Source organism: Thunnus albacares, chromosome 24, assembly GCF_914725855.1.
Source record: "Thunnus albacares chromosome 24, fThuAlb1.1, whole genome shotgun sequence".
NCBI classification, from domain to species: Eukaryota; Metazoa; Chordata; class Actinopteri; order Scombriformes; family Scombridae; genus Thunnus; species Thunnus albacares.
Window position 1 is genome coordinate 14,800,485 of NC_058129.1, and position 24,691 is coordinate 14,825,175.

At 40.6% G+C, this 24,691-nt stretch overlaps 1 protein-coding gene and 1 long non-coding RNA gene across 5 annotated transcripts in view; one reads left to right on the forward strand and one right to left on the reverse strand.

Moving 5' to 3' along the window:
* Positions 1 to 699: 699 nt before the first annotated feature.
* On the forward strand, positions 700 to 20,732 carry LOC122976620. 3 transcript variants are annotated; one of them, XR_006401005.1, is made up of 5 exons: positions 700 to 1,286; positions 2,174 to 2,290; positions 5,476 to 5,556; positions 8,095 to 8,204; positions 20,606 to 20,732. It is a non-coding gene; the product is annotated as an uncharacterized LOC122976620 (long non-coding RNA). The 3 variants fall into 3 exon arrangements; XR_006401006.1 differs by having other exon boundaries at positions 700 to 2,290; XR_006401007.1 differs by lacking the exon at positions 20,606 to 20,732 and adding an exon at positions 18,922 to 19,065 and having other exon boundaries at positions 700 to 2,290.
* si:ch211-246m6.5 (von Willebrand factor D and EGF domain-containing protein) overlaps positions 5,010 to 24,691 on the reverse strand; it is a 32,628-nt gene continuing 12,946 nt past the window's right edge. Inside the window, exons 10-33 of one of the 2 annotated variants that reach the window (XM_044345201.1) lie at positions 24,304 to 24,586; positions 23,988 to 24,190; positions 22,905 to 23,815; positions 22,386 to 22,522; positions 22,143 to 22,304; positions 21,948 to 22,052; positions 20,594 to 20,708; positions 17,949 to 18,220; positions 17,307 to 17,526; positions 16,989 to 17,126; positions 13,330 to 13,800; positions 12,470 to 12,640; positions 10,522 to 10,910; positions 9,899 to 10,409; positions 9,226 to 9,321; positions 9,039 to 9,134; positions 8,648 to 8,743; positions 8,257 to 8,352; positions 8,072 to 8,167; positions 7,867 to 7,962; positions 7,157 to 7,252; positions 6,384 to 6,479; positions 6,067 to 6,164; positions 5,010 to 5,233 (exon numbers count right to left, since the gene is read on the reverse strand). In XM_044345201.1, the coding sequence (XP_044201136.1) occupies positions 5,213 to 5,233; positions 6,067 to 6,164; positions 6,384 to 6,479; positions 7,157 to 7,252; positions 7,867 to 7,962; positions 8,072 to 8,167; positions 8,257 to 8,352; positions 8,648 to 8,743; positions 9,039 to 9,134; positions 9,226 to 9,321; positions 9,899 to 10,409; positions 10,522 to 10,910; positions 12,470 to 12,640; positions 13,330 to 13,800; positions 16,989 to 17,126; positions 17,307 to 17,526; positions 17,949 to 18,220; positions 20,594 to 20,708; positions 21,948 to 22,052; positions 22,143 to 22,304; positions 22,386 to 22,522; positions 22,905 to 23,815; positions 23,988 to 24,190; positions 24,304 to 24,586 (4,975 nt within the window). In that variant the 3' untranslated portion in view covers positions 5,010 to 5,212. Of the gene's footprint in view, positions 5,234 to 6,066; positions 6,165 to 6,383; positions 6,480 to 7,156; positions 7,253 to 7,866; positions 7,963 to 8,071; positions 8,168 to 8,256; positions 8,353 to 8,647; positions 8,744 to 9,038; positions 9,135 to 9,225; positions 9,322 to 9,898; positions 10,413 to 10,521; positions 10,911 to 12,469; positions 12,641 to 13,329; positions 13,801 to 16,988; positions 17,127 to 17,306; positions 17,527 to 17,948; positions 18,221 to 20,593; positions 20,709 to 21,947; positions 22,053 to 22,142; positions 22,305 to 22,385; positions 22,523 to 22,904; positions 23,816 to 23,987; positions 24,191 to 24,303; positions 24,587 to 24,691 lie in introns of both variants that reach the window. The other variant, XM_044345200.1, reaches the window with a different exon arrangement.

Here is a 24,691-nt window from a genome sequence, read left to right on the forward strand (position 1 = left end):
ACGTCTTTACAGATCAAAAATAATGATATTCTGACTGATATTTAGAATTTTAACAAGAAATATCCAGCTTTTAAAACAGGATTAAAAGGCTATTTAGGCTCAGTAGTTCTTGATCATACTGGGATTCACTCTATACTCTGGGATGTTCTTAATTGATCAATTTATCTACAAAAATGTCACTCAAATTATGGTAAAATAAAACAAAGAAAGTCATATATGAATTTCTCCCTCCTATCCTCCTATAATGGATTAACTGGCTACTGGTATCTGGATGGTCGTACAAACTGCAGAATGTGTGTTTTGGAGATTATTTATTGTAGTTTTCTAAAATACATTAACACAAAAGAGGGTTCACACACCCAAATCAGTAGTTTTCTACATCAAACTTGTGCACAAACGTTTGGGTTATATCTTCAGTGTGCAGTCAGTTTCATGGTTTCATAGTGACAACAAAATCTGTAAACCTGCATTGCACACATGCAATATTCTTACCCTACATCATCAGAACTGTATATGTTAACGAGCTAGTTGTGCTTTCACTGGGTTACACTTGCATTTTGCTAAAAAAAAAAACTGCTGCAAGTTAAGGCCCAGATACACAGATGTGGTCATCAGGGTGGACAAAGGACAAAGGATGTGGTTGTGTTTATACTATACTGTGTGTCTGTGGTTTGCAGTGACGGGCACATCCCAAAATTACACGAGTAGATAAAGGTTATGATTTGAGGCTAAGGCTACAAAAACGTCTGACTGGACAGATTTCAGCCATTCTTTAGTTAAAGCAGCCAATCAGGAAGCAAAGCCAGCTGTGATGCTTTCACTGGAGCTACAAAAAGTTGGAAATTGAAGAAAAAAGTGTCACATTTTCCTCATTAAACCTCTTTGATCATCTGTTTAGGGGACATTTTGACCTTCCTCAGCTGAGTTCCTTTAACTCAACAAACTATCATTCAGACTTTAGTGTTGATGAACTTCCAGTTTAGTCACTGTGGGTTACTAATAACTAGTGTGTGTGTGTGTTTATGTGTGTGTGTGTGTCCTGTCTGTTGGCGTCCAGGACTGAGGATAACTTTGCTGCCTTGGCTGGCGGCTCTGAGCTACCACTGAGTGAACAGTCCAGGTGTACCCGTACTGTCTGTGCCCACCATGATGGACATATACACCCCCCCCCCCCTCCTCCTGCTCCACCTTGCCCAGTGCCATCTTTGGGGGTGGATATAAATATCTGTGAACGGACGTTGCCTGTCGTGTGCTGCTGTAAAGGCTCGGAGCAACCTTCAAGGCAGGTTGTCGATTTCTTTCCCAATCACATCAGGAAGGGGAAATTAATTTAAGCTTATTGATGTTGTCTTGTGAATTAATTAATAATTTAAATCTCCACTTAGCTGCTTTATTTCCTGAACTCTTTATATCTTTAATTTTAGAGTTTTGTCTTTATTTCTGTGCATTTTTTATGTTCCTGGTGTTTTTATTATCGCCACCAGAGGGCAGTAAACCCCTTTTCTGTTGCAAAATATTGAGGATTTGCAGCCTCTAATCTTTTTCCAATAAGTAAGCAACTAAAACATAACATATGCAGTAAGTGCTTGAGGTCAGAGGTCACTATACTGCAGGATTATGCCTGAAACAGGAGGGCAAAAGCGGTTAGAAGAACCGATCTAGCAGTGATATCATATAAACTTTAAGAAAAGTGAGCACCTGTGAAGGCCAGATTATAAATAGTGTACAATGAAGCTACTAAAAACATTCAGTGATGAGAATAATAGAAAGAAATATCAACAAAGGGTCAAGCTTGTTGCTCCTGCTGTGCTCTAACAAACCATCCAACTTCATCCTAATCCATTGTTTAAAACAAAAAAAAAAAAAAAACCCGAGGCAGAGCAGAGCCAGAGTCAGGCAGAAGCTGGCAGAGTGGAATCCTAATTGGTGCGTAGCTAATGCGGCCTCATTAATCTTTTAATCCTCATTTCCTCGCGGGCCCCCGTGGCCCCGACCCGCTGGCTGTGAACTTGTCTGGCCCCTGCAGCAAAGTCAAATGCTTCTCCGCTGCTGCTGACGACCAACTAGTGCAGGAAAAAAACCCCAGGACATTAAAAAATGCAACACACGGTGTCGTAAACAAACCATAAACACTTCTTCTTCTTATCATGTTTTACTGACTCTGTACTTTGAGGTGATGGAAAACATCTGGTGGCCATGTTGAAGGCCCTCAGCTGCATGAACAGCTGTTAATAAGAGGTTATGGTGAAGCAGATTCTTCTTCTCACAGAAATAATGTCATATACAAGAGGTAAGATGCTATAATTTGTCTAATGCAGTTATTATTGTGCATGTTTTTGATGTCTGACCTATTAGCCAAAAGGCAAAACAAGGCAAGTTTATATTAATTATTATTAACACATTTAATTTCTCTTCTCTGTGCAGTTTTTTTTCCACATTCATGTGCTGAAAATGGAAAGTCTCTCTGAGCTCACCTTAAATCTCAGTATTTGTGACATCATAACTAGTTTGGAGCCAATCGTGATCCAGTATGCAGCTTCACACAAGTGTCATGTGGAAACTTTTATTTTATTTTATGGATTTTAATGAGATAATTGTTCTGTGTTGAAAAAACATTAGACATAAATAAGTCAAAGTAGAGTATTTTAGCTACATCTTAAACATGTCTGGATGGGATCTTTGAATAGAATAAGGCAGATAAAACAGGAGAATAAAAAGCACAGTGCAGCTTCAGCGCATGATATGAATAAATAGTCCAAACTTTACTTTAATATCCTGTAAGGCAGCAAACAGGAAAGTCTTCAGACCTGCAGTTTTATGGGAGTTTGTTCAGATGTGTGGAGCAAAAAAAAAAAAAAAACTGAACGCTGCTTCAGAGAGACTCTGACGTGTCTGAGAGGTCTGAACGGTTCATAACAGCAGATTCAGCGCTTTGTAAACTCAACAGTAGTATTTTAAAAGCATTTCTTTGACAGACAGGAACCTTGTATAAAGATCTGAGAACTGGACTGATGTGATCCACTGTCTTGGTTTTATTGAGGACTTTAAATCAGCTGCAGCTGTCTGATCAACCTGTAAAGACACTGTTACATTAGGCGAGACCACTGAAGTTTTAGATATAAGTCCTTTAATTCTTGGTTTATTCTTCAGGTCTGAGTCTATGACTACACCAAGATTTATGCCTTAGTTTGTGCTTTTTAACATTAGCAGTTGAAGCTGAATAACTGTTGTTCCTTGGCTCCAAAAATATAAAACTCTGTCCAGCAGAAAAAAGCTGCTTCTAATTTGAATAATTAGACATTTCCTAATTCCTGTTCGGCTAACTTGGTCATCGTGACGTCAAAGAAACCACATTCAAAAAGACAAAGAAGTCAAAATGTTGAAAACCAAACAATGTAAGCTGCAGGTTTGATTACAACCTTTAAAGTTTCATAAACAACAAACTTAGTAGATAACCAACATTTGAAGAAGAATATTCATTTCAGTTACCAAAAATCTGAAGAAAAATTAAACCTCAAAAGGATCTTTATTAGTTTTTCTTACAAAACAACCATTAAACAAAGCTTTAATAAGAAATAACACAGATTATACATTGACTAAGATATATACAACAAGAAATATGCGACAATATCTATGAGTAGAAATATGAGTCACTGGAAACTGAATCTGAATCATTTATATTTGAATTTGAATCACTCAACTTGGATAATTGCATTGAGGAAGAGCAATCGAGTGCAGATTCATAGAACTCCTTATCGACGATATCAGCAGCCAATGGGAGCTAGATATCCCAAAAGAGTAAAGTTTTTTCTCTGTTCTGTGTAAAAACTGTAGTTTTATGTCTTGCTATTTTGGAGAAAAATTACTTTACTTGAGTTTTGCAGCTGATCCGTCACCGTGGCAACATTTTGGCCTGAGTGAGCTTCTGTTAATACAATCATATTGTAAATTTCATTTCATCATTTTTGAAATTGTGTAAAAATTCCCCTCAGTTCTCTGGACATCATACATACTGAAGGCTGTCAGTTTTCAGCATATTGAAGCACAACCAACGTATATCATCTATGAATCTGTCAATCTGCACTCGATTGCTCTTCCTCAACGGCTGGATGTCTCTCAGTGAGCTGAATTTGAATTGTGAGAAGCAACTAAATTCAATTTCATAATATTATATTCAATTCAGTTCCAAACTAATACATTTTTAATGCAATAATTCAAGTTAAACAATCCAAATTCAAATATAAATGATTCAAATTCAGTTTCTGGTGACACGTATTTCTGCCCATAAATACCAAACAAACAAATAAATAAATACTCATACAGAGGTTTGGGTTCGTAGTGTAAAACCTGAACAAATAAAAAAAAAAAAGTGTCCATCTGACAGATGAACAAAATATTATACATGTTTCATGTTTGTTTGGAGGTTTTGGTCAAAAAGTAATAAATCTGCTGTTTAAAACTTACGTAGCAGTGATTCAATGCAGATAAAGTTGTGAGACTTATTTAAAGACACTGACTGACCTGAAGTAACCTAATTGTGAAATCCAGGTTGTATTTTCCTAGCTTAGCATAAAGACTGGAAGCAGGTGGGAAACAGCTAGCCTAGTTAGCTCTAAAGCTGCTTTGCTCACATGTTTTAGTGGTTTTTGAAGTATTTCTGGCTCCATCATAGTGGTCAAATTCTCTTACAGTATGTTTATAAAGATAAAAGCCTGATTTTCTATGTATTACAGCGACGTGGCATCTCTTGCCGTAGCTGGAGATGTTGTGCAGAGTTGCAGGACAAACAAATAAACTGTCAAAAATAGCTTCAGCTGTATGACTCATTATTCAATTTCTATTTTTTGAGCGCTATCGAGTTATTAAAAGATGCATTTTTCCCCTTCTTCCAGTTTTTGTGCTCAGCTACGAAGCACAGAGATGAAACTGATATCCTCCCTCTTATCTCTGTGAGCGAGACGGTGACCTTTAACCTTTACAGTCAGACCTTTCTGCTTTGCTTTGTTTCCAAAAAAAAAAAGAAAAACAACTGTGTGTGATTTCCTGGAACTTTGCAGCTGAACGAGAAGCAAAGAGAGTCAGGTCACTTTGTTGTTTTGTTTTTTTTTCAGTTTTGTTCAGACGATGCTTTATTCTGATGGCTCTGGATCACGGTTTTTATTGGTTCTGATTGAACTCCAGCTGTTTGGTGTTTGCCGGTCGTTAGCTGGTGTCAGCCTTGAGCAATAGGGAGCTAGAAAAACAAGAATCAGAGGTTTTATAATGCAATAAGATAAACATTTTAAGAGCAAAAACGATTTAAAAAACATCAGATATTAAGGATGCTATATATTCCTCATTCCAGGTATCTTCTGGACTTCCTAAATGAATTAGCATTAGCATTAGCATTCATGTCATGTAGAAAGTCTAAATATCAGAAAGATTTACATTCATAACTTCTTCTCGCAGTAACACACATTTATCTTTTCTTTACAGAAATTCTAAGATTGATTTTCTCCTGCTGAAAAAGTTTCAACCTCAAACAAAAGAGCTGGACCTAAAAAAGATAAACAGCTGGTAGGTTTTTTTTAAGAAATGTTTAATGAGCTCTCAAACTGAAACCAAGAATTTTTTTGGCATGTTTGTTTTCACAACCAGAGAGAAAAGTGCCGCCGTATTTTGCTTCGATCACTTCAAACCGTCCATCCAAACATTTGGAGTTTTGTTGCACAGCTGTTGTCATCGCCCCCCCCTTCAATTTACATCATCTGTAACTGCTCAATTCACCTGATTTTCACGTGTTTCCAGTTTTCTTTATGTGCAAGTCTTCAGACTCACATGTGGGAAAAATGTAGCAGTGAAAATATTCCTTTATGTACCTTCCTGCACATTCTTCTGAGGTGTAGCTTAAATCCAGATTGGAAAACTTATAAAAACACAACATTTTTTTAGTTTAAGTCATTGGAGAAATACAGTTTTAGATGAGTGGTGTGGTGGTAAATCCCGGTCTCTTCCTAATAGTACTACTCACATGCTAAACCTCACTTTTCCTTTTTAAAATGACTCCCCATCTTCACTCTTTCTTACCCTCTTGGAGCAGAGAGAACCTGAGTATCCACTCCTGCAGGCGCAGACGTTTGGTCGGACACAGCGGCTGCCGTATAGACACCTCTGCTCACAGTGAGCTGAGAAATAACACATAATACAACACAATAAACTCTAAATTCATTCAGATTAAGATTATAAGTCAAACAAGTGTTTCTCCCGCTTGTGAAGAGAGTCAGACTATGTGTTTATGACTCGTTCGACAGGTCTGAACCACTCGTACGGACAGTAAATCCGTTATTATACAGAGATTCCTGATCAGAATAAATGTCTACATGTCAGATTTGGTGAATACTCACGGATCTGACACAGCATGCCTTGCCACCCCGCCGCACAATGGCAGATGTTGGGACCCACACACTCCCCTCCGTTCAGACACTTCTGCAGGCAGCTGGCTGGAAGGCAACACAAGTGTTATGTCATATTAATGATCAGCATCCAGAACTGATCGACTTGCATCTTGACTTGACAAATGAAGAGTTGGACTTGTTCCTAAGAACTTAAAAAAGAACTCCGACTTCTGACAAAAGACCTAAAAACTGTTTTCTGATGCTTATGATGCAGCGAAGTCATAAAGGGGAATAACTTGGTGGTTTTTCTGAACACACAGACATGATACACTTCCTGAAGATATCATTATTTCATGAATAAACATCCTTAAACCTGCTTAGAAAGATGCTTCAGAACCTGAGAATCATCATGTTTTTAAGTTTTCTGCAATATCAAAGTAATCCAGTGATAGTTGTCTGTGTTACCATGGTTACACTGCAAACAGGAGCTGCTAATAGATCATTCAGCATACTTTTCATGGTGCCAGTTTACTAAAATGTGAACAAATATAAGTCAGTGTCAGACTTTGGGAGCCCACTGCCTCTAGACCATTTTAGACGATCAGGGTCGACATGAGACGAACGCCTGGTGGTGAGACTTTGTGCTCGATGAAAGGCGGTCGGAGATGTTCAGGTGTTCACGCTGATGCATCATAACATTCAACACCTGGAAGACCACGCCAACGATGATGATGTAAACGTAAAAGCATTTTGTATCTGGACGGATCTTGTTCTTCACTCACGTTTATCACATCTCTTTCCTCGCCAACCTGACGGACAATCACAAACATCTGGGCCCACACACCTGCCGCCGTTCATACACATGGGCTCGCAAACACCTGGAGAGAGAAAGAAAAGTTAGAATAGATGAAGAGCAGTCTGACTCCTGTTGGAAAATGATCAAACCTTGCTCACTTCCTGCAAGTTTTGTGAAATACTGACACTCAACATTATCCAGCTATTTACCCTTTTTTTGGGCACAAAAATGTCTCTTTTCATGTACGTTCTCATATCACAGAGTGAGATTTTTCATTAAAGATTGATTATGTCGATGACAGAATCTCTAGTCTATCTGAACAAACTGAGAACAGCAGAAGAGATTTATGTCTGGGGAGCTGTGCTGCTATTTTCTGCTGAATTTATGTATTTTAAATGACTTTGTTTGTTCATGTGGTGTCCTGTATTGCCAACTGTCGTGGTTTGTGTTGTTTTTTGGCGCTGCATGGCAAAACCTCCTCAGTAGAGAATTCATCTTATATAAGAAAATTGAAGAAAAGAGTGAGAAGGAGAGAGGATGATAAAGAAGGAGGACATCATGATGGCAAAGTAGGAAAAGGATGAAGAGAATAATGGTTAAGGAAGAAGTGAGGGAGGAAAAACTGAAAGAAGAGAATGGAGGGAAATAGTGCCAGACAACAAACAAAAGAATTGGAAATAAATTGGACTGACTGACTTTTCTCACAGCGCCTCCCGATGTATCCCTGCACGCAGGAGCAGACGTTGTTCCTCATACACAGACCGCCGTTCTTACAGGGAGGACTGCAGACGGCTGCAGAAAGAAGAGGATGCATATGTAAATTAAGCCTTTGCACTGTGCTTTAAATAAGAATGACTCAACGAATGCTTGAATACTGTTTGACTGACTGATGGACGTTTACCGTTCTGACACTGTGCGCCGTAGAAACCGTGAGGACAGTCGCAGGTGTTCGGCCGAACGCACAGACCTCCGTTCAGACAGACCGGAGAGCAAAGAGCTGGAGAGAGAGAGACGGACGTCATCAGCACTGAGAGGTCAGCACACACACACACACACACACACACACACACACATATACACACTCACCTATCTCACAGGTTCGTCCAGTCCAGCCTGATGGACACATGCACTCGTCCGGTGACACACACTGGCCTCCGTTGTGACAGTGGCGGCTACACACCACTGTGATCAACAAAAAAGTAATAGTTATCACAATCATGATAGTTTAGTCAGCTCAGGGGATAAAAACTCTGATATTACACACCGTTTACTCAAAAAGCACCATTTACAGGTCTACAGTCTTACACTAACTTTTGGCTTTTCTGTGTTTTTTCTTATAAATACTTCCTTTAATGTGACTTTATGAAAGACTGAAACATCATATTGAGGTTTTCTGCTCATATTCTAAGATAAATTAACATCTAATACTTTGTCCTTTGAGCTTGAATAACTACGTACAAATAAACTGGGAACTCACTGGTTTCACACCGAGGTCCAACAAAACCATAAGGACAGGAACAAGTCTGCAGTCCAACACAGGTGCCTCCGTTTTCACAAGGTAACCTGCACAGAGCTGCAGACATGCATTTCAATCAGTTATATTGTTTATAATAGTTAATTTATAAGCATATGTGCCTTCGTAATTGTTGAATACTGCTATATTTTTGTTAAATGTGTTTTTTACTTGATACAGTTTACTTAATACAATTTATGACAAATTTAAAAGAATAAAGATGAATATCAAAAGAAAACTAACTCAGGATGTTGTATATAGCAGTTTCTTCCATACATTTATTTGTAATGTTATGGGAACGTGCAGCTATGTTTACAGACTGATGTTAAAAACCAGTAAAAAGAGGAAGCTTTACCTTCCTGACAGGTTTCTCCATGAAAACCCCCGACACACTGACACACACCCGGAGCAATGCAAGCTCCTCCGTTCATACACTCCGGCTCACAAATTGCTACAAGAAAATATGAAAACACAAAAATTAACAAAGGAAAACAAAAAGTAAAGACTTAGAATAGATAGATAATACAAATAAATACATTTACCTGTCTGACAGTCGAATCCAGTGTAGCCCGGTTTGCAGCGACACGTATTTGGCGCCGCGCACTCCATGTTCCTCCCGCATGTATGCCTGCAAACAGCTGGAGACACAGACAGGCCCAGTGGAGATGTTAAACCTGTTTAATTTATTGACTCAAAGCGCTAGCCTTAATGCTAATGGGTGAAACCATAAAGAAACTATTTTCTGGATTTTGGAAATACTGAATAAGACAAATTATCTAAATAAATTGTCTTTGCTATTCTGATAGCAAGTCTTCAGAGTAGAGTTTGTAAAAATCCAACTATTGCAGTGGCCTTGGAGGGTTTCTGGTCAGTTTATTCAATCATTCAACCTCTGCTCTTAAAGCCTTTATGTGCAATCACACTAGTCTCTGCTAATGTCTCATTAATTTCAGTTAGATTTCTTTACTACTTATGTTAAACATATGACATTGCAGTTGTTTTTGGTGATAAGTGCAGGGTAGTTTCGTTGGATCGAAGGCAACTGTGACGGCATGGTAACAGTCTTTGTCAATCAACAATGCGTCAAGCTGTTGATTGCAGACAAGGAGCTAATTAAAGGACCCTGAGCAGCCAAACATGACAAACATTCTGCACATTCCTCCGTATCATTAAATGATTGTCAATGTCAGTGGTGTTGAAGACATGGAGCTGTACCTCGACAGGCCCGTCCATCTCCGGTGTATCCAACAGGACACCTCCCACAGTGGAAACCTCCATCCATGGCTGGTTCACATTGGACGCCAGGAAAACACGGCCGGTCAGCACAAGACATCATGTGTTTCTCTGCTGTTGTAGCACTCCTAACTCCTGGCTGGATGGGGGTCGCTCTCTGCAGGGGGGAGCTGTAGACCGTCTTGCCTGGCGTTGTGAGGGTCAGTGCTGGGATCACTGGCGGCAGCTCTGGATCTTCAGAACCAGGCTCTGTTTCATCTCCGTCTGCAGAGTACTCGGACTCAGACAGCGAATAAGACAGGGCAGTGAGGGCTGCTGTAAGCGGGAGGGCGGATCTTGGAGGGGTCCAGGGTTTGACCTGGGTGGACGCCAGGTGGTTGAGCTGCGGCTGAGTTGTTTTTTTGTGCTGCATCACTTCACCAGACTCAGTGGAGAGGTGAGGAGCCGGAGGAGTTACCTTGGCCGGTGTTGCACCTGTCAACGCTCCTCCAGACTGCTGGGAGATAGTCAAAGATTTGGAAGGAAGGAAGGTTACCTCATGCTGATATCCACCTACACATTTTCCTTTACGAAACATGACTGCTTTTATAATAACAATGACTCACCTTGGAGACGGTCACATGGGGAGCCGCAGACTCCCTGGAGGTGGTGATACTAGATCTGCCATATGTCCTGGCGTCTGATCTGAGGTTGGAACTTTGTCGGGTGATGTGAGTGTTTGCACTGAAATGGAGAGCGCCAACTGATGTTCTGGGAACATCTCTGGAAGTGACAGTGACTGCCTCTCTCCTCCCCGTCCCTCCTCCCCGCCCTGAAGCGGGAGCCTGGCGTGGGGCGTTATCTCGGTTCGCTCTGGTGACAGACGCTGACAGGTGTTTGATACCGTGCCTGGTGGGCAGGGCGGGTAAGTGGAGCTGGGATACCTTGCTGCTGCTTCCGTGCGGGGATCTGCTGGACTTGCTTACTGTCTGCTGCTGATGAAGATGGTTGGATGCTGAGGAAACACGAGACAAATTTAGCTCTACAGTGAAGAAATTCTTGGAGAACAACTTTGAAAAGCCAAACCTTTTAAAATAATTTAGTGTCAAGGTTTTGTAGATTTCTATCATAAGTCAGTATATGTAAGTAGTGTTGCTGGAAATGAGCATGCATGCAGTTCCTTCTTGGACAAAATGATAAGCGATCATTGTTACAGACACAGGAAAACAAAGATGAAGTCATCAGCCTGAGGTTTAGGGTCAACTTCAACTTCAACTTTGAACTGTTGTAGGTTATTATCAATGTATATGTTTGATAAATGTAGTGGTTCTACTGCCACTGTAATGTAAAAGACTAAATGTTTAAATTTAGTTAATAAAGACTACAAGACAAAACTCCCAATGAAAGAACAAGAGCTGCAACAATTAGTCGATTAGTCAATTGACAGAAATTTAATCGGCAACTTCTTTGATAATTAATGTATTCACTGGTTCCAAGTTCTCAAATGTGAGACTTTGCTGCTTATTCTTGACTTTACATGATAGTAAACCGAATATCTTTGAGTTTTGGACTGTTGGTTGGACAAAACAAGACATTTGAAGACGTCACATTGGAGTTTGGGAAACAGGGATGGATATTTTTCACAGTTTTATGATGTTTTAGAGACTAAACAATTAATTGATGAAAATAATCGTAACTCGTGGCCTCAAAGAGAACGAGAAAGAACAACAACATAGTGCTGGTTTTGTTTTCCTCATATTTTTAAAATATATTTGAAAAAATATGTAAGAGGCAATCTGAATCCATCCTCCTACAACTACGGAGAAGAGGAAGAGGAGCAGCATTTGCAAAGTGATTTAACTGATTCCTGTCTTGTTGGAGGCTGACTGACTTGTCTGCATAAACACTTTGTGACTTTCCAGACAAACACGATCCACAGTTAAGGGATTTGAGTTGGATTGAAACTGTCTCTTCTGTGCTGTTCGGACCCCCCACTCCCCTCATGAGAAAATAAGATGAAGCAATCTTCTGTTGAAACTTTGCGGCCGAGCGCTGACAAAGTACCAAAAGGTAGTTATTACATCCAGGCCTGTTTCTAACCACTTTAGCTGATTTATCGCTGCTATAAATGACATTCCTCCAAACCAAGACAAACACATAAAACAACATCAGGGAAACCAGAACATCATAAGGATGAAATAAAAGATCTTTAAACCAGCCCGTTATGTGCTGAGCGATTTCACATTGCCGAGTGATGTTTTCATCAAATTTGAGATATTGAAAAACAACATAGAAAAAATGTTTTCAGCTAATAAGAAGAAGGAAAATGATGGATACATTGTTTAATCGCATTTTTGGTGTTGTATGCATGTTGTCAACAAAAATGTCACTATTTCAATAGTTCTTAAGTAAGTCTCAGCGTGTAAATAACTAAAAAAAAACATTGTGGTCCATCAGTTACAGGACTTAAAAAACATTTATCATAGCTTATGATATACTCCTGAAATTCATGTCAGCTTATACCAAACACATTTGCAAACTGATTGGAGAAGTCGATGCAAAAATATCCCTTACCTGCCTTGGCGTTCTTCATGCAGATGCGTCCGTTGCCGTAAAGGCCAGGCGGGCAGCGGCCGCAGACGTAGCCGACGTGCGGCGGCCTGCGGTTGATGCATTGAACCCCGGGGAAGCAAGGCCTGCTGGCACATGTAGCTGAAACGTTGACAGCAGAAGACTGACCGGATCCTAAGAGAAACAAACTGGTCAGATTTCCACAGTTCCCAAATTGCAAAGCGCTGAACACCCAGCAGAACCATCTTACCTTCCCATTGATTTCAGTTCTGAGGTTTTACTGTTGCAAGTCTCAACATTTTTACAGGATTTTACAAAAAAATTTCAAGTTTGCAGGTCCGTGCACCAAGGCTCTACAAATTAACTGCTCATGGAACGACATCTTTACTGAATGCACAGAGATAATGATCTTACAAATCTCTGGTTGGTTTTTGCTTCATGCATTCTTGCTTTTTTTCCTGCTTCTGGAAGATTTTTACTGTGAAGATTGAAGAAAAGATGGAAAGGAAAGATTGAAAAAAACTTAAAATAATGTGAAAAAACTGAAGATCTCCAAGGATCAGCAGCAAATAATATTGGAGTTCCATCTACTCTATAGTTTACGGCTGCAAGTAACAATTATTTTCATTACAGATTAATTGTTTGGTCCATAAAATGGCCATTTTTTTCTTAAACAATTAATAAATTAACAAAATAGGTAGCTTCTGTCCATTAATTGACTAATCTTATGATGACGTGTTGCAAAGATGATGTGTATTTTGATTATTTTTGGATAATTTGATATCAAATTACATTATTTTTGAAGACCAGATGCTAATACATAAAATAAAATGTTCTCCTGTAGAGACTCCTGTTTTTCTCACCTGCAGCTGGTCTTCTTGACGGTTGGGTTGCAGTGGAAGTTGTGGCGATAGTGTTGCTGATTTTGGACTGATCAGGCTTGATTTGGTCCGGTCTAATTCCTGAGATGTTCTTGAAAGTGTCTGTGTTAGTTGTGGAAGGATTGAGTTTTATTCCTTTAGTCTTCTTTAAAGTGTCAGACTCAGTTTGGGACGATGCAATAGCTTTGACGCTCTTGTTAGTTTCTGCTTCAGTGAAGGAAGGGTTCAAGCTAACTTCTTGAATCCTCCTCCAAGTGGTAGTTTGTGATCGGCTGGGGTCAATTCTTGGAATTGTCTTCCCCGCCTCGGCCCTCATCTGTGGGGAGCTACCACTCGAGGTCTTCCGGAAAGTGTCTGTCTTTATTCTGGGTGGTTGCGGCCGAACATCTGGTATCTTGTAGACAGTTGTATGAGGAGCAGATGTGGGAGTGATGGTGGCTGGCCTCACGACTGCTGTATGAAGGAAGAGAAAAATTATATTTTGGATTGCCATTATCTGACGCTCTTATCCAGAATTACGTCCTTTTCGATTACTAGATCACCCACATTGCAATGAACCAAAAGTCCTATGATGGTATAAAAGAACATGGTAAAAAAAAAAAAAAAGCCTGAAAGGGTCAAAAATTGTGTTTAATGAGACAGAAGCACAGCAAGAGACTTTGGAACAAGTGTGTGTAAAGATCTCAATGAGGCGTGATCACCACTCGCAGCCGATCAACACATTTACGAGCCACGAGCGTAGCAGGAAGCGCTCGGTGATGGACGACGACAGACCGCAGACACGGCAGTAGCGCGGCCAATATTTCTAATACAGTGCAAAAACAATTAAATCATCATGAAGCTTTTTAGTCCAGTTTTAAAGACCTCTCTGACATCTTGAGCTTGTCACTCGATTTTTCTTTCTATTTAACGAGAAACACGTTCCTCCACCCAGTCCAGCTTTGTTTATTTTATCCCCAAAGCAAACTATGTATAAAAAATTATTACTTGCTTGTGATTTGGGGCTCTGCTGTAAATAAATCAACTTGTCTTGATCCCACAAGGCCTCATCTTAACATATAATTTGTTCAGACTTGACAAGTGTGCTTTTGAGCCCTGATCTCAACAGAGGACGGCAGAAAAAAGCGGCAAAAGAGAAATATTCATCACGGCTTGTTTTTTATCCAGGACATTTAAGATTTAGTAGCTTCATGGCGTGCCCTTGAAGTCCCCTGACACACAAAGTTCAAGAACAAGGAGGTCAAAGAAGTCAAACTAGTCTCTCGACTCGAGAAGACCACAGCACTGAGGAGTAAGCAGTAAATCAAAGGAGGAAGATGAGGAAATCCAGGGAACTGTCCTCATGCGTCTCCAGTTACACAGTTCCATAAAAATGACAAACATTATGTTACTGACAGTAATTGATGTTGTGTGCTTCACTGTGGGCCAATTTTTCCATTAGGGGCAATAATGTCTTGAAACATACACCTTGGTTTGATTTTTAGCCAGCTTTGAAGCCAAGTTTTGAGGTTCTTTGTTTCCTCAAAGGACAACAATGCAGCTACAAATCAGTTCACATCCAAATAGTCCCATTCTTAAAGCAAACACTGAAGATTATTTGCAAATGCTTTTTAGTGCAGGTTTGCCTTAAAGACAAACTTCAAGTACATTCGTCAACACAAAGTGATTTCCCTATAATGAGTCAACATTTTCAGACTTTTCTTATGCTATTGAAACTATTTCTGCATTGATTGAAAGCAAATTTAAGGTAATTTGTTGCCTGTGATTGGAGAAATGTGAAGATCACCATCACCTTGTTGAGCTTTTATGTAAACTATACTATAATCTGTTTTTGTTTTGGGGGGGGATTTCTTTGCATTTATTCACCAATTTGAAGCTGTTCAAGTACTTTGGTGCACAACTGTCTTCAGTTTTAAATAATGTGTATACACAAGTGTATACATGCATTATGTTTGCAGTATGTGCACATGTATGAACTGTGTTTATTAATACATTATTAGGACATAGAGTCGGTTGTCCTCTAATCAGAAGATCAGTGGTTGTGGATAAAATCAATTTTTATCAAGCTGCAAGTCAAACATCTAATCTTTAATTTGTAGCTGCTGGAAGATGTTTACTGTGAAGCAGCTGCAGGTTATTAAATTCGTGAATATTAGCTGTTAGTTTTGATATTAAAATCTTTTGTGTTTATGTGTGGAAATTCAGCCCTGTAAACACATGCATGCATATAAACATGAGCAATGAAGCTTAGCTGGGAGCGGAGAAAAAAACCCCTCTTCTTTAGTTTCCCTTCCACGGCGGCAGTGTTTTCAAAGCATTAACTCCAGTTAGCAGTCGCTGAGATGCAAAGTGAGGACACTGAAGGAGGCGGCGGTATCAGCTCCCAGCAGTCATCTGGTTTCTATTCAATACAAGAACTGAATCCTCCCTCACCTTCACATTTAGCTGTTTCTGTTATCTAAAGTGATTTACTAAAGCAGAATAAGCTTTGATTTTTGCGCTGCATGCAAATAATTACAAAGGATATTGGAACAAAAACCACACCTGCCAACAAATGATTAGATATGATAGAGAAGTTTTAGGGAAATTTGATAAAATAAGTCATTTTTTTTATATTGCGTGACACCAAAGAACGTTACAGAAAGGCTGCACAGTTTCAAAGAATGGCATTGTCTCCTGATAAGCTCATGTTATGGCTGGTAATGCGGTCCAGATTTGGGGGTAGAAGCTACAGCATCATGTAGAAGGGGTCTCATATGTTGTCTAGTACTGTAACAAGTTCCACCTTTAGTTATTTTAACATCATACCAGTTTTAATTGTTTTGTCTTTGTAAAAACTCATTGAAGACACCACAATGACAATGTTACAGTAGAGATCATATGACATAGGTCAAAAAACAAATGCATGGAGTGCTGCTTGGGTGTAGAAAGGTATCCCTCTAGTGCTCTGCAGTTTGGGGATCCTACTATTTTAGAGTTATTGAAAAGATCTGAGGCATTCAAGAGGGTAATAAATTTAAAAATACTTCATGGCTACTCAGGTCTAAGGTCTTCATCAGGGCAAGATCATATGACTTTTTTGACATCTTCTTAAGAAAAGTGACGTTATCAGTGGGTGAATTAATAGTTATTAAAGAAATTGTAACAAGAATAACGTCCTATAATCCTGTAAATCTTTTGACTATTGACAGAAAATTGAGTGAAATTTCACTTTGAAGGGGATTTATGTAAGAATTTTAGTTTAAAACATTCAAAAATTAACTAAAATTATCAACAGAATGTGAAGAAATAACAGTTTTGACATCATGTCAAAGACATCTCTATATTATGTTGCAGAGATATCTACTGAAGTTAGCATGCTAACCAACTAGCCCGGGCCCATCCTCTCTCGCAATACCACTTTGTACCTCAAGAGGCGATAGTGAGTCACTGTAGCGTCCAGTCCAACATGAGAGGATGAAGAAGTTGGCGCCATAACTTCTACTTCTAGGTTAGATTTATTGAAGCAAACATTTGCTCAACATTAGTACTGAATATATATTGCTGTCAATATGGTAACATTTGCCAACATAATTGCTAACATATGGTGATTATAATGCAATAAAGTGTTGGTACAACACACACAGTATGCCCACGCTTACCCACACATGTTGTCCCATTTCCCAGCATGCCTTTGGGGCAGGGGCCGCAGCCGTAGGAGCCAAAGCTGTTGAAGCACTGGACTCCTGGAAAGCAGGGTTTCCTTTCACACTCATTGATATCTTGCAGACATGTTACACCTGCCAAAAACACACACACGAGGAACTGATTCTGCAAACATAAACCAAAACTGTGATTGATCACCTACAGCTGGAAACGTGATGCCAGAACCATCCCAACTATTTCTTGTAGTTTTTAAATATGAAGGTTTTTTGAGGCACCGATAAATTTCAAGGAATGACTCTTTTATCGACTCTTACCTCTCAGCCCTGCAGGACATTTGCATCTGTAGCTGCCGGCCGTGTTGATGCACACGCCGACTGAGCATGGAGAAGACAAACATTCGTCTACATCCTCATCACAGTGGTCACCCTGCTTCCCCTCAGGACATACACACAGGTACTTCCCACTGCCGGCGGGGAAGTTGACATCGGTCACGCATGAGCCTCCGTTCTGACAGCCACATGGCACCACATCGATCTGTGTTAAAGGTGGAAAAGAGACACTGCTGAGGCATGTCCTGTTTCTTATAACAGTCATCTTTTAATTAACAATTATGTCTGTGTTAATGTCTCTTAAAATTAAGACCATATTTCCCAGGAATCCTGTTGCTTCCTGTATCATACCAGGTGAAGATGAAACCATGCAGTTATTGTTGCTGCTGCTCTCTGATTGAATTACAGCTGAATTACATAAAAAAAACCTGAGAGGAAACACAGGAAACTTGAAAAAATCCTCAGGCGTTGGCAGAAGCCTTTATTCATGGTCTGACTTGGCCCTTATAATTATGTGTACTGCAGAAATCCACCTCTCGCCCTGCATGTCTACATGCTTTTTTAAAACGCAACTTGAATTACAACTTCAAAACAAACACTTTCACTTTTTTGTCTTGTCAATTCTACCTGGATGACGAAGCTGCTTTGGGCGTTGCACTCGTCCGACAGCGTGAAGCGAAAGGAGCGGCTCGACTGACGTCCTTCCTGCTCAGGAAGCATTGGAACCCTCCAGATGAGGAGGCCGGCCGGGGAAAGGATAGCCCCCTTTGGTCCCTCCTCCAGCTGGAAGAGGAGCGCCGAGCCCTCGGGGTCTGATGCCGCAAACTGGAAGACAAAGTTCTCTCCGGCAAATGTCCGCAGGTCAGCCTGAGGTCGGTGGAAGGCCGGCGGCTCGTTGACTGAATCCAGAAGAGAAGAGAACATGAGAAAAAGGCAGGAGAGCGTTGCCAACAACACCACCATTAGCTGTTTTATCATGGTTATTCCCACCTTCTCATTTACCAATACATCTCCATTTACAAGTCTTTGTGTTTTGATAAAAGATACTGTTTCCTGTCCTGAAATAAACTCTGTGAAGAAGTGAGCGTGCTTTGGAAAAAAACAGTCCTCCAGGCTGTTCCTGGAAGAATCATTGTCCCTGACTCGAGGGGTTTCTAGCTTTTATTTCCATTTGGAGCTCTCAACAGCCATTTCAACAAGATCATGTCGCATCCTCTACTGAGATCACACTTTTCCAACAGATGTTCCATAACAAGACAGTTATAGTCCCAGGAGACCCCTGCTTAGCATGATGGAATGGACAAGAATGGACAAGAAATCACCTGTTGATTAACAGGATTATTACCGCTCCATTACTGAATCCCCAAACTGTCTGCAAATACGCAAAAGATTTGGCAACGCTGTGAGATAATATCACTTGCTTCCAACATAAACCACTTATTTTTCAGTAAGAAAATTCCAGACTAATTGACTTATTAAGACGGTTATTTATTTCAGTGCTCAGTGTTGTTGGGTGACAGGAAGGACGATTGTCGGTCTGTTTTGCTGTGGAAATCAACCATGTGATTTACCCCCTCTTCTGCCCTCCCCTCTCCTTAAGAATGGTTAAGCGACAGGTCAGGGCATGCTGGGAAACTTAAACCTCTGCTCCTTTGATCTGTTAATGGAGACAAACGGGACCGCAGTACGACAACTACCAACAGACAACAGACAACCATGACCGCCACTGCACTGACACAATAAGATAAATACTGTTTCTTCCATAGTAGAAAACACCTCCAAGCTCTCAGGTTGGAAATAAATGAACACAAACATGAGAAAAATGGAAGCATCTATTCTTACCAAATCAGTGATAGCACCAGGTTTAGATCCTGATGTCTTAAAACAATTCAGGCAGCAGCTAAAGATACTAAAGCTGCAACAATTAGTCAGTTAATCAATAAGAAATTGACAGAAAATTAATCTATTTTAATGATATAATAATCTTTTTAGTCATTTTTTAAGCAAAAATGGCAAAAAAAATTGCTGGTTCCAGCTTCTCAAATGTAAGAATTTGAAGCTTTTCTGTGAATACAATTGAATTTCTTTTGGAACATGTTGACTTTTTCTCTGTTTTCTGACATTTTATTGCTGATTAATCAAGGAAATAACTGGCAGATTAATCCATAATGAAAAGAATTGTTAGTTGCAGCCGCTCTTGTGGGAAGACTTTCCACCAGATTTTGGAGCCTGACTGCAGGGATTTGCTTCCATTCAGCCACAGGAGCATTAGTGATATCCAACACTGATGTTGGGCAATAAAGCCTGGAGTTCATACCAAAGGTGTTGGATGGGGCTGAGGTCCAGTTCTTTAACACCAAACTGGGAAAACCATTTCTTTATGGAGCTGGCTTTATGTACGCTGACAGTATCATGTTGAAACAGGGAAAGGCCTCCCCCGAACTGTTGCCACAAAGTCTGAAGCACCATATAAATTCTGATTTTACGCTGTAGCATTTGGATCTCCTTTCGTTGTAACTAAAGAGCCTGCACCAGAGGTTTTCAGAGTGGCAGGCGGGCCTCCAAACAGTTTCACGGGAGGCTCAGTGAATGGAAGTAAGAGAGTCAGAAACAAATAAATGCCTTAGGACAGACTTTTTTATGTATTTGGTGTAGTCTGATATTATGTCAAACAGAAATATCTGGCCATCTTGGCTCGATTGTTGAGTGTCTATGGGATCACATAACATAATAATGATCCCATAGGCATCCAGGAATTGACCGAAACTAAGCGAGTAAACTAAGGGGGCGCCTTTTTCCAAGCTTTGTCTGAGGGGAGGCCCAGAGTCTCACACTTTGAAAACCCCTGTCCTAAACCAAACCATGAACATCAACATCATAGGCTCAATAAGAGAGATGGTCATTTGTAATGATGGTTGTTAAAGCTGCAACTAATGAGTATTTTCTCAATTAAATGATTAGTTGTTTGTCAGAAAATGGTGAAAAATGATGAATAACTGTTTCCCAAAGTCCAAGATGCAACAGAAAATGTCCTGAGCAACAGTCCACAAGCAAAAGATATTCAGTTTACTATCAAAAAGGACTCAAGAAAAGAAGACAGAAGCTGGAACCAGAGAGTTTTAACATTTTTTTTCTTCAAAAATGACTCAACAATTAACCAATTATCAAAATAGTTGGCTATTAATCAACTAATCATTGCAGCTCCAATGGTTAGCAGATAAAAGGTTGTTCTGTATTTTGTAGGCAGAGATACAATAATAGGTTTTTTGTACCTTGGTTCACAGACCAGGTGAATTTGGAGGTGTCTGGGTCACAGAGGAGGCAAGGGCTACTTGGATTGGAGTCTCCCTCTGCAAAACACATCCCATCGATGTTACACGTCCGGTCCTGGCCACCGGAGACGACCAGAGAGAGAGAGAGTGAAAAAAGGAAAAAAAAAAAGGTTTGCTTGCACACTCATATTTACAGTGTTGTTTTAAAATGTTGACATGTTGAAGCAGCTTCCAGAAATCACATTATGAAACATCATTTTTCAAGCTGTTTGTTTTCCTTTGGAGGTTTTCTCTGGAGATGCCAGGTAAGGAACAGGAAATCAGCTTTAAATACACCATCTGCTCCAGCTTTACTTAAATTAATTCAATTTGGTTCAGCTTTTGGCAGGCACAGGCAAAACTTTTGGTGTCCCTTGTATGTGTGTGTCTTCACTGAGGTTACATGTTTTACTGTCTACACTCCCATAAAACCTCCTCCAGTAACAACAGGACCCCCCTCTGTACCTTTTTAATGAATGTTAGCTTTTAAAATAGCCAGCTGCTGCATGTTGGGAGGATGGGAAATCACGCTGTCTCTGGTTTACTCATTCAAGCAGCCACCAGTTATTCAAAGCACACGTCCTATACCCCTAAGAGAGCGTATAAAATGCTTTGCCACACTTTTCCACTAAATACCCACTGAATCACATCTGCCTTACAAATCTGTTTCCTACATTCAAATAAACAAACACTAGAGAGGACAAGTTTTCTTAACAAGTGACCGGTTGCAGTCGTGTGAATAATGACTCTGTCATTTATTCAAACAGATTAAAATGATTCTATGCCAAAGCAGGAATATGTGTGATGTGCAGCAAAAATATAGCAAGAAATCAGGGTGGTGAAAGCTCCTACAAAGTGTCTGACTTACCAACCTACAGTTTGTTCTTTTTTCTTTTCCTCAAACAAAAATATTTAATCATCTATATTTTAAAAAAGTATCACAAGTGTGATTTCGTTCTACCTATGAGGTTGGTAAGCTATGAAGACTTGTTTCATTGATATCTGCATTTATGCTTTTATGTTATTTTGTCGGTGTTTACACTGTAGCTTATGTTTTGTAATTAGTGTTAGTTGATGACTATGACCCTGAACCTTGAAAATGATCATGACATGGCAAAAAGTGTATAAAGTGTAAACTTTAACATAAATTCTTTATCTTTGTTTCATTTTCTTACAGTCTCACAATAATCACAAACCTCAGTGCTAGCAGATAGAACTTATTAGCATTTAACAATCATGCAGTCATGAAAGGGTTTGTTTACTGAAACTGGTGGTGTGAAAGGAGAAAAACTCTTCACTCTTGTTTGTGAGTTACCTTTAACTTACAGAGTCCTGAGCGTGATGCCTCGCAGACCTGACAAACACCATCATAGATTGTCAGCACCTTGGCTTGGCTGTACTGGGAACCATCATTGGTCACCTGTAAGAGGAGAAGCAGGGGTTAACACTGTATAATCCCAACAAAACAGCCACTAGCCAACAAAAGACATTTTAAATCCAGCAGCAATACCTTAATCTCCCAGCGTGCATATGGTTTGTCATCCATCATGAAGTCTTCAGTATTGACGGCTGTGTTGCTCAGGGATGGGACGGCACAGTCTAAAGCCTTGGAGCTGAGGAAGGTGGCTTTTGTTCTCTGTTTTTCGCCTGGAACCCAAACTCCGTTCATGTACTGTGGAGGCAGATCAAGTCAATTCAGAGGGAATTTAAAAAAACAACAACAACACTGGCCTTTGACCTTACCATCCCTCACCTTCAATCTGGTGGCATGACAGCTCAGGTCAGGGGAGTCAATGAAGCCGAGGCCAAAGACCCGAACGTTGCGACAGTCATATGATCGGATATCACACAGTCCACCATTCTCCAAATCTGTTATTTCAACTGGCTGGCCTATTTGAGGAGAGATTATTGCTTGTTTATACGTATATTACAAGATAATTAAAAGATAAAAATCACACAAATGTTCATAATTTCACTAGCCAATCAGCTTGACTGTATTAGTTAATAGTTTCAACAGCAACAGTTTTTTCCTATTTCCAAAGTCTAAAATCCAGCTATTTACTATAAATTATGCTTTTAACATAACTACCTCTAGAAATATGTGCTTAAAATTTTCAGCCAAAAATGATTGGTGCATTTTCCAAGACAAATTAGCAGCTAGTCATCTGCAAGTAGCAATCAATGTAGAGCTTTTTGAATCGAATTTCAGGAAACGTATCAAACAATCATACTAATTTACTTTACGGATAGTAGCAACTGTCCAGATACTCACTTATGGCAAGGCTGCAGTCATAGAAGCTGTAGCTGCGATGACACTGGCAGCCCCACTCCGTACACTCTCCATTTCCATTACAGAAGTTGGGGCAGCGCAGCGCCGCCACCACTTCTCCAGACATTCCTGGTGAACTAGCCAGCTCCAATGCTCTCTGCGTCCGGTTTTCCAACAGCCTCCTCTCACACTCGTTCTCCAAGTATGGCAGCAATGCCTCCTCCCAGCCCAGGTCATCTTTCAGCTGCAGGTCCAGGATGCAGAGATCCACAGCCTCGTCCAGGCGGCGTCCCAACAGCCCCCGGCACACTACTCCAACAGTGGAGTTGGCTAAAGCCATCTGGCATACCTCCAGAGCTTTGGCTGAGGTCAGGCCGCTCGGCGTGGGCCACTGAGGCTGCACCTCCGGTCGGGCCTCCGCCAGGTGATCCTCAGGGAAGAAGTAGGCAAGGCTCTCCAAATCGACCTGGCTGAGGCTTTGAGTGGTGAAGACAGGCTGGAATTCAAACATTGCCTGTCTCTTCGGTCTGTCAACAGAAAGCAGAAGGTCCTCCCTGAACTCAACATCCAGTTTATCATCACTGTCAATGTGTTGCTTCTTCTCACTGTGAAACTGAAGGTTCCTCCTCTCAAGAGGATGACTGTTGAAGGAAGACATATTCAGTATGCTTTCCTCTTTTTCTGCACTCTTGATGTATTCCAGTGTTGTGTCCATATAGGGGAACACAGATGTGTAATCCACATTATCATAAGCGATGCAGTCGGAGTGAGCAGAAGGATTGTAGAGGTTTCCCATCCCTCTGCCAGCATGATGAGAAGTGCTGTATCCTTTTTGGCACTGACAGAATGGCCGTCTGACCTCTTGCCTTGTCCCAGGAGGCGTCTTGTCAAATAAACTCTCACCAGGAGCTATCCTAACAAATACACAAAAGAAGGTGAAAGCATTGACACAAATAGCTTTGTCAATACTTGACAGAAGTAACCCATGGGGCCGAATCAGGTCCCAACAAGTAAAACAACAACACTTATTTTAGCCAATATTGGTCAAACTATGAACAATCTACTCGTTGGGCATCACTGACTGACCTCCAGTCCTCTATAAAGCGATGCAGATCGTCAGGGCCATAGGAGTCACCATCAGAGCCGCGGAAGTCATTGTTGCCATTGCGGTCAAAGGTGCCACAGAGGCCTTGCGTGTTGCCGTAGTCAACACTGGGTGCCCGGATGGACAGGCTCATCCCCCAATCGTCAACATCGGCCCTAACAAAGGCCCCGGAGGGAAAGATCAACTACAAGAGGAGAGTCACATCCAGCAGCTAATTAACATAATCTCCTCATGCAGCAGAAGTAAAAATTTAGAGCCTGAAAGACTTGGATATCGTTAAAATCATCGGATACCTACGGTGACCTTCTTTCCCTGGTAGGTTTCGAGCACCCTGACCCGGCTGCCCTTGCTATCATCATCGCCCAGGTTCTTCAGGGTGAGCCGAGGCCTTGTTTCCTGTGGTTGACCATTGCACATGTCGAAGACAGCTACCTCATTACCCTCTCGCACAGCCATGCCACAGTTGCAGGCAACTGCATAGTGTCGGCTGCCACAGTCCCACTGGCGAGAGTGGACCTCAAACTCCCTGGTGAGGCTCTGGTAAAGTACGAAGGTGCCAGTCTGATGGTTTTCATAACGCCTGCACATAACATCTAACAGTTAATCTATTGTTTTGCCATGCCAAACTGAATGATAAATTGATTAAAATTACCATTTGATGTCTGCTGACAAGCAATAAGGAAGA